Source organism: Watersipora subatra, chromosome 4 (assembly GCF_963576615.1).
Source record: "Watersipora subatra chromosome 4, tzWatSuba1.1, whole genome shotgun sequence".
NCBI classification, from domain to species: Eukaryota; Metazoa; Bryozoa; class Gymnolaemata; order Cheilostomatida; family Watersiporidae; genus Watersipora; species Watersipora subatra.
Genome location: NC_088711.1, coordinates 15794231 through 15804361, shown reverse-complemented (window position 1 = coordinate 15804361; position 10131 = coordinate 15794231). Strand labels below are relative to the sequence as shown.

At 37.3% G+C, this 10131-nt stretch overlaps 1 protein-coding gene across 2 annotated transcripts in view; it reads right to left on the bottom strand.

The window, feature by feature from the left end:
* Positions 1-1323: 1323 nt before the first annotated feature.
* The window catches only part of LOC137393273 (uncharacterized), a 31680-nt gene continuing 22872 nt past the window's right edge, over positions 1324-10131 (bottom strand). For both annotated transcript variants that reach the window (XM_068079753.1, XM_068079754.1), the window contains exons 12-18: positions 8571-8661; positions 5255-5450; positions 4616-4796; positions 3823-3912; positions 3615-3717; positions 3211-3350; positions 1324-1668 (exon numbers count right to left, since the gene is read on the bottom strand). In XM_068079753.1, coding sequence (XP_067935854.1) covers positions 1524-1668; positions 3211-3350; positions 3615-3717; positions 3823-3912; positions 4616-4796; positions 5255-5450; positions 8571-8661 — 946 coding nt within the window. In that variant the 3' untranslated portion in view covers positions 1324-1523. The remainder of the gene's footprint in view (positions 1669-3210; positions 3351-3614; positions 3718-3822; positions 3913-4615; positions 4797-5254; positions 5451-8570; positions 8662-10131) is intronic.

Genomic DNA, 10131 nt, shown 5'->3' with positions numbered 1-10131 from the left:
ATGAAGAATCCAAATAATTCTGCTGAACAAAGCGTATGCATAAACAGTCACATTTTCCCAAGATTTCTACAAGAGCTGATGAAGGGTGCAACGATGTGACACTGCAAGGTCCTGCCAACATACTCAGCAACTACCAAATATTATTCTTTCCAGCAAATAGTGCCAAACCTCAATGTTGTTCTTTTGGACTGATGGACAGCAAATGTAACGTGAAAGGCTGGGGGAACAATCCAGTACTGTAAGTACATTGAGGCACATCACATATTCTTAGCGGCAGACACGCTTTTCAACAGCTGAGCATAGTCTTCTTGGCAACCTTTAGCCTGGTTCCCATATACGCCGCATGCACCGGCGACAGCACCGCAAGGCTATCAGCAGTGAAATGTGAACCTACACGCAGAGTACCGCGGGTAGTTGTCAGCGGTAAACGCAATAGTTCAGCACTATTCAACTTTCGCGAAGAGCCGCAGGCAAAGCCTTCCCAAAATGCACTGTACAGGTGAAGGTCAGCACTTTCGAGGCGGCATGGCTAGCGGCCATTTTTACGCGACCTCCAGCGACGCAGCTTGATGTGAACATTAGCCGCCGAGCCTAGCACCGCAAGTGTTTTGCTGCATGAGATTACCGCCGGGGTCTCGCATTCGATATGGTAACCTGGCTTTAGCTGAAAATACCTCCTCAGAAATGTATTTGTCTTCAGAAAGTGAAATATGTAAACCAGGAAACTCATCAATTGTCCATACGCGCTGTACAACTCGAGGACAAGGTTTAAAAATTCACAGCTTATTTAAAACCGATACCTTACCATCACAACCTAAAAACGATTTACCAAGGGCAAACACTACTGCATGCATGAATAAGCTTAACCATGTTTACACTGAAATTGTATGCTGCATAAGTGTTCACACTCTACTGATATGATCAAGTTCATATATTTGTTTTAAAATAGAAATATTACTCCTCAAACATGCTCTAAATTTCAATAGACAAGCAAGTCAATAGTTACAAGCGCAATAACATTTGTTTAGTCGACGTTACGTGCTATGTAATGATGAAAATTTTTACCTCTCTTTCCTTCAACGGAGGATTAATTTATTATACATCAGGCCATGCTGTTTCTTTGTTTAGGTTAAGATGATCCTTGACACGAGACTAATCGTATACAAAAAATTAACTGCGGCAAAACTGCGCCTGTTTTAACAAAATTGTGTGGGGACTACTTGTTCGTACATGGATTACACGACATAGCTTAAATAGCTTTGCCATTCAACATATACCTAAGGTGATAAACCTTGCAGAGCATAAACTCCAAAGATGGGAATGTGTGTTATGCCAGCGAGAGAGAGCCATTTATTTCTGTATTAAATTACATATAAACTAGCATTATGAAAATTGTAGTAACATTGTTTGGTGAAAACTCTCACCATCAGCTAGAGAATCAATCAACAAAAGACAGTTGAGAGTGAAAGAGAGACCAATAAATGCAAACAGGGTGTACCGCCTGCCAATCTCAGCATTTAGCATCATTTAACTCTGTGCCACGGTTTCCTGTCGATGCCTCTACTCTCAGGTATGTGTTTATGTCTGCACTTACTCCCGAACTGACACCCGGTTGTTCTCCAATAATAACACTCATCACCATTGACAGGCCCGCTCACCTTTGTAGCCCTAAAACCATGATAGCATTCATTCAAAAATCCGCAATATCAATCTTTGACAATCGTATAATCAGTACATTAATTTTATGAAATGTACCACAGATAGATATACAACTCTGATCAGACCCAGCAAACTAAAAACTGACTGAAAAAAACGTGAAGTTGAGAAAAAGCTGATAAACCAGTTAGTACCATTTGCAGCAATCATTGTGAAAACTTCTCGCCATAATGGCAGTGAAATTTTATGCAATTCCGAATAGCTACATATAATTTTGTAAGCATGCAATCTCAAGGCTTTTATAGGAGGCGACGAAAGATTGGAAAACTTGGTTGATCGATAAATTGATTCTGCACTCTGTGCTCAGAATCGAATCATTCTAAATTTTCAACACACATTCAGAAAATGAAAGAAAAAATGAGACATGCCACGAAAAATATAAAAAAGGATATATAAATTTCATATTGATGTTCACAAGTGAAAAAACCGATCTCTACAATGCCCTCTAATACTAAAAACCGGTAGGTGATTGATCTTTGGTTATAATTCGATTCTATCAATCAACATTTGTGAATGACAATTCCTTGCATTAGTCAAGGTGCCATCACACAACCAACTCATTTAGTGAAAACAGTGAATGTTATGATGCAAAGAGTGTTCCATGTGATACAGCATCTTGAGAGAATATCATTTGCTTTCACATTTTCCACAATTAATATTTACTGCGATACGTACTGTTGCAGCTTAAATCCACTCTTAAAAATGTAGTTAAACGCTAAAATTTAGGATGAGTTAGTAAATCACCTGCCCTATAACCTTAAGGATTTAGTACTCTGCAAGCGAAACAGTGGTGATGTGGTTCGAATATGCATGGTTTGCGTCAATAATGACGATGCTATACCGGAAAAACCAAAATACTTTCAGCCATGATGATAAAAAGCAAAGAGTTGCAAATTTGTTACAAATGCAATCAAAAAGCTAAGCATAGAAAATGTAAAAAATCTAGAAGCACATAATAAGAATGATCGCCTCAACTGTAACCCGCCAACGTGTGTCTGTTTTGTCAAAATATTCCATCTGATCGGCTCGGCCAGAATGCAAGCGATAAAGAGCATTATCGACCTGATGTGAGCGAGTCAATTTTAAAACCAACAACAATGTTGTGACATTGATTAGTAATAACGCTTCTTTACAACTTTTAGGATGGTCTGAAGTAGCATTGAGCCTTCTATAAACTATTATGTAACATGTAAAATAAAAAACCTATTTTATTCACAACGACTGAAAAAAACACTCTTTTAGAGTTAACATATTTTTGCAAAGAGTTTAAGATGATCTTGTGTCTCGTTGCAGAGACAACAGGAATCTTTTCCCAACTATGTCCATTTGCAAGCGATGTATGGAGATTTAGCAGCTAGCACATAACTAGTACACTTCATCTGACTAAAAGAGTGGACAAAATTAAAACTTATAAGCTAAAATGAGAATTACAACTAATTTTAAAGTATACCGGCAATAGTTACGGTTTTCTAACTGATTCTAACAAGCACTTACGAGCTGGGTGGTACTCGTTCCCTTTTTTCTTTTGCTGAGTAAGCACCAACAGGCAAGCTTTTCACTGACTTTGTTTGAGCTTGCGCTATCGGATTGTCAGGAAACTTTATAAGCAAATGTTGACCACTAACTTCAAATCCCTACACAAACAGAAGTTGTTTTCTCATGAAAGAACTACGCAAAGAGGAAACAACCACAAATGCAGATTTAACATCAAATACAACATTCCAGTTTGCAGCAACAATTTCTACAAAATTCTACACAGACAACGAACATAATCATAAACATCCAATGATAATAAGACTATGAAATGAAACACGCGAGTGGATCTAGAGACCACAGGCTATCAGTGTTGCTGAGCTTGTGATAGACGGAGAACTCTTAATTAAGATATATGAGCATACTTGTAGAGCATTCATTGCCTTTCCAGCAGCTTCTTTCGATTTGAAATTAACAAATGCGCAGAATCTCTCAGGTAGACAACGAACACTTGACACATGACCATACCTAGAAGGGAAGGAGAAGCATGCTAAAGCTTTACATTCTTGATGATACACGGTATCACATAGTACATCCAGCAATAGCTAACAACGACCTCTTCATCACGCGTACCTGTTAAATAAGGTTTGTAGATCGACTTCGCTGACTGAAGGTAAAACATTGCCAACCCAAAGTGCTGTCAAACCCTCAGGATTTGTAGGACTGCCAACGAGAGATAACAGATAATTGCCAAACAGAACAAATATTTATGAAAAGAAATGATCTACATGTTATTGTTTCATCATTGAGCTATCAACTACGCACGAATGAACCGATGAATCAATTAACTCATATTTGATTTGCTTTTACCCCACATGTTTTGCACTAACAAACAAACCCTGCTAATCTTACACTACACACCATTTCTTCACCCACACAGCCCCTCGATATAGTTAGGTTCATGATCACATTCCAAAGTTCCACTTGCCCTTACATATATATAGCCATGGAGCGTTTTCACGATCTGATATTACACCCATTGTATAAATGCGTGTATATATATATATATATATATATATATATATATACAGACTAAAACTCATCTGGAAAGTCAAAATTTTCTTCACAACAAATCTGTTTCGTGGTGTCGCTCGTTGGCTGTCTTTGCTTCAAACAAACGATACCTCAAAACAGATTTGTAGTAAAAAAAATTCAACTTTCCAGATAAGTTTTAGTCTATATATATATACATTATATATAATTTATATATTATATATATATATTTATATTACATATATATCCCAATTAGTTTAATAATGAGCCATGCAACTATTATTATTAATGACATGGATACACCAACTTGTCCGCAGATGCCATGACAGTTTAATTACCAAAGTGACTGCTACTCAAACATTATGACACTTACTCCATCTTTTTTTCTTCTATAAAAGTCTCTGAGTTATTATGATGCAAAGCTTTGACAGGGTTGGACTTAAGCATGTTCTGTATTTTTTGGACAGAGGCAGCCACCAACACGGGTGAGTCCGCTGTCTCATCCTCAGCATCCGAGATATAAACATCGTCGGCCGATATGGTCAAGTCTGTTGCTGCTCAAAAATTATAGACGCGCCATAGGCAATGCTGAAGCATCATAGACACTCACTGGCATAACAAGGTTAAGTACATGAAATAAGTTACACAATTGAGAAGATAACTCCAAAGTTGAAAACATTTGCATTTGACAACCTTACGGTTTGGTGCACATGGAAAGATCGCACCACTATTATAGATGTTATATGATGACAATATTTCATTAATTAACTTTCCTTCAATATTCAACGTTCACATCTCCAACAGTACAACAAAATTTTACCAATTTTAGAACTTAGTATATGTTAGCAAAAATAAACATTTTTTTAATAACTTAGCCTGAGAGTAAAGTTGTAACTGAAAAGACTGATGCAATTCTTTTGGTAGATAGAGATGCTGCTGGTAAGCAACTACAAAATGTAGAAACAGTAAGTAAACACTGCACACCGTTACTATCATAACTTAACCAACTTACAAACATTAGATAAGAGTGTATCGAGAGCCTGCTGCAGGCTATTTTTGTTTAAAAGCGCTCTTTCGGCATCCTTGGCAGAGAATCCCATGTCTATGAGCTGCTGAGTGCGCACCCTGCTTAGTTCCTTAGATGCCTCCTCACATGTCTTGTCCAACTTTAATACTTGGGTAAACGCTTTTTCTGCATCTGAAAACAACTGCCACCAAAAGCCTTTTATTCACTAATTGTTCCACTTTTCAGTCTATCATTATGCTATATACAGTCAAACATGGATAACTCGCCCACGGATAGCTCGAACACATGGTTAACTCGAACGGTTTCTTTGGTCCGTTCCCACGTAATGATAAATTGCTATAGATAACTCGAACTCAACACTGTTAACTCGAACTGTTTTTTTCTCAACGGCTACCGAAACGGTTGTTATCGCTTTAGAAAATCACTTTATTCCAAGTCATAGAGGTAAACCTCAACTTTTCGTAATTCATAAGCGTCGTTATTACCACCATCGGCAAAATATTTTTGTCAACGACTTTTCTAAGGGTTTGGTGAAATTTGATTTATACCAAACATCCGCTTAGCGATAGCCCTTCGGAAGCAAGGTAATGTGAGGTAATCTTTGCATAAACTTCAAGAAAAATCGGCAAAATTGATCGTGGGTAAAACGCTCAAAAGAAAAAGATGTCTTTTCTTTTGAGCATTTCAACAATGATCAAGCTTTGCCAATGTCAATCTAAAAAACGTCCTGGCAATAACATCACCTCAAACAACAAACCAATCTCAAGTGATAGAAAAATCTCTATACTTTTTGATAAAAACGTTTTAAACTTTACATTAGAAGCATTTAATTTGAAACAAGCCATTTGCGCTTTTGATTTATATTATAGTTTGTATATGTACATGTATCTACTAATAAATAAGTAAATACATGGACTTGTGACAGTGCTCTGATAACTTGAACGCTCTGATAATTCGAATACTTTCGCTCGGTCCCGTGAAGTTCGAGTTATCCATGTTTGACTGTATATACACTACAACTATATATACATCATACCATGCTATATATATACACTACTACTATATATACATCATACCACGCTATATATATACACTACTACTATATATACATCAGACCATGCTATATATACACACTACTACTATATATACATCATACCATGCTATATATATACTACTACTATATATATATCAGACCATGCTATATACAGTCAAACATGGATAACTCGAACTTCAAGGGACCGAGCGAAAGTGTTCGAATTATCAGAGCGTTCAAGTTATCAGAGCACTGTCACAAGTCCATATATTTACTTATTTATTAGTAGATACATGTACATATACAAACTATAATATAAATCAAAAGCACAAATGGCTTGTTTCAAATTAAATGCTTCTAATGTAAAGTTTAAAACGTTTTCATGAAAAAGTATAGAGATTTTTCTATCACTTGAGATTGGTTTGTTGTTTGAGGTGATGTTATTTGCCAGGACGTTTTTCAGATTGACATTGGCAAAACTTGATCATTGTTGAAATGCTCAAAAGAAAAGACATTTTTTTCTTTTGGGGTTTTACCCACGATCAATTTTGCCGTTTTTTCTTGAAGTTTATGCAGATTACCTTACTTTACCTGGGATTCGTTAAGAGCAACACTCCGAGGCAGTTCAATTAGAAGTTTTACGAGGTTTTACGGTACATTCTATATCACTCACGCTTTTTTAATAGATACTTATTGAATGTACACACGTATTCTGTGTTTAGGTCAAACGATGAATAGTTTTTTGTAGCTCAGACAACGTATACGTTTAATTACAACATTTTTTAAGACGTTTTAAACATTCAACATTCCGACGTTGATTCAACACGGAATCAACGTCGGAAAACTATTCATCACGAGCTAGCCGAGTCACGCACTCAAGGATTTTCGCCACGCACATGCAAAACAACATGCGATTTTTGTTTTGTATGTGCGTGGCGAAAATTCTTGCGCGCGTGACCCGGCTAGCCCGTGCTATTCATCGTATCGCAGTATAAATCAAATTTCACCAAACTTTTAGAAAAGTCGTTGACAAAAATATTTTGCCGATGGTGGTAATAACGACGCTTATGAATTACGAAAAGATGAAGTCTACCTCTATGGCTTTGAATAAAGTGATTTTCTAAAGCGAAAACAACCGTTTCGGTAGCTGTTGGGCAAAAAAACAGTTCGAATTAACCGTGTTGAGTTCGAGTTATCTATAGCAATTTATCATTACGTGGGAACGGACCAAAGGAAATGTTCGAATTAACCATGTGTTCGAGCTATCCGTGGACGAGTTATCCATGTTTGACTGTATATACATATACACTACTAATATATATGCAGAGACATAAACCATGAGATGAAATAAAGACTAGTTAACCTACAATTTAACCCTCTATTAACACATAACAATTCTTACTAATCGCAGACATCAATTCTTCGCCTCGAGAAATAATAAACTGAAGGTTTTTACGAGTCCAAATTGTTTATAGCTCCATGTGTCTAGCGTAACTGTGTCTAGCGTAACTGTATCTAGCGTAACTGTGTTTAGCGTAACTGTGTCTAGCGTAACTGCGTGTAGCGTAACTGCGTGTAGCGTAACTGCGTCTAGCGTAACTGCGTCTAGCGAAACTGCGTCTAACGTAACTGCGTCTAGCGTAACTGCGTCTAGCGTAACTGCGCGTAGCGTAACTGCGCGTAGCGTAACTGCGCGTAGCGTAACTGCGCGTAGCGTAACTGCGCGTAGCGTAACTGCGCGTAGCGTAACTGCGCGTAACGTAACTGCGCGTAGCGTAACTGCGCGTAGCGTAACTGCGCGTAGCGTAACTGCGCGTAGCGTAACTGCGCGTAGCGTAACTGCGCGTAGCGTAACTGCGCGTAGCGTAACTGCGCGTAGCGTAACTGCGCGTAGCGTAACTGCGCGTAGCGTAACTGCGCGTAGCGTAACTGCGCGTAGCGTCACTGCGCGTAGCGTAACTGCGCGTAGCGTAACTGCGCGTAGCGTAACTGCGCGTAGCGTAACTGCGCGTAGCGTAACTGCGCGTAGCGTAACTGCGCGTAGCGTAACTGCGCGTAGCGTAACTGGGTCTAGCGTAACTGCGTCTAGCGTAACTGCGTCTAGCGTAACTGCGTCTAGCGTAACTGCGTCTAGCGTAACTGCGTCTAGCGAAACAGTTGTCTAGCGCAACTGCGTCTAGCGAAACTGCGTCTAGTGTAACTGATGAGAACAATTATCAAGAACTTACTATGTACGTCTCAGACAATAATTATCGACATATGACTTACTTTTAAGCCTGCTAATGCTCTCCCTCGTCTAAAGTATCCTTTTGGCCATTCTGGTGATAATTCTATACATTTATCAGCATCTGAAAGGGCTCTGCAAAGAAACAACAAATAAATTAATAATTGTACGACTCAAATTTCGACTTGTGCATGAGAATAATCAGTCTTAATATCTGAATACAAAAAAGAAGTGAAGTCATAAAATATTTTGAGCATCGGTGCACCGACACCCAGCATTATATTATTTCATACTATCACTGTACCAGTGTCAATACAAATGCCATAGTCATTAGTCAATTATTCATCATCAAAACCTTACAAAGCTAATTAGTTTTAGTAAAACTTTAATTTTGTGTTGCTTTTTCATTTCTTTTGCTTCAACCAAGAAAAAACAAAAAAACTATAAAGAAATATATCTACCGTATATATATACATATATATTGTATATATACAATATACATATGTATAGTGCAAGTAATATCAATAAATTAGTAATTTAATTTGTTTATTGAGAACCAGGCAGCAATACTTGATTTGCTGACCACCAAATAAAGTCGATTTAAATAATAATAAAATATAAAAGTGATTGCTGTGAGATTAGCTATTTGAAAATGCCTACCTAAGTATGTATACTTCAACGGCAGCAGCAAGCTTACCTAAAGCAGTTTTCTACACATAGTAAAGTACTAAATGCAACACAAACGAAAGCATGGTTTTGCAATTTAGAGCGCATTTTGTGAATCTTGGAATCTTGTGAATACTTTCTGTTACAAATTACGATTATCTGAGAAGGATGGTCACAAGACTACCATATCAGTGTGACTCATGTGGATAGACTTGCTGTATAACTTCTGTAAAACACCCAAAGTCATCCAAAACATTCCATACTGAAGCTCGGTAGAAGTAAATAAAACACGGAATATGCTATCTCCGATCAAAACAGAATAAAAAATTTCTCTAGTTTAACTTTGCATTGTATAAAACTTGATCAGCATGATGAGTTTCAGTTGACGATTATGACACGAGTTAGTTGAGGCAAAGCGCTAAATTCATACTGTAAAATTATGTAAACATACAATAGATGTAAACTTGCTTTAAAAGTATCATCTAACACACATTTGTCCAACTCACTGCCCGCCGGCCAAAACCGGCCCACTATGTAATTATATCCGACCCACAAGATAATTTTACATAATCGTTATTCATGCCCATCGATATGAAGCAGTTTGGGTTTGGGCTACAGGTCCCATAATGCAACGCAACGTACTTTTCTTGTTAATTAAGTCTAGCTATTCAAAGATATTACAAAGTTAGAAAAGTTGATTCTGAAAACAGAGCCTTTAATAACCAATAGAAGGCTAAGTATATGTTTACTCACAATGCAATATAATATAATTTTGACAGGAGATATTTTTAAGGAGAGGAACATATTAAATATAATTTATTTAAGGTTCAAGTCTGTTTCAGAATGATAGTCCTGTATGTTTTTATTTATATTTATGTTCCAAAAACATTTAGTTTTAGTGTGTTCAATAATTGTTTTTTTCGTTCGGCCCGTGACCAA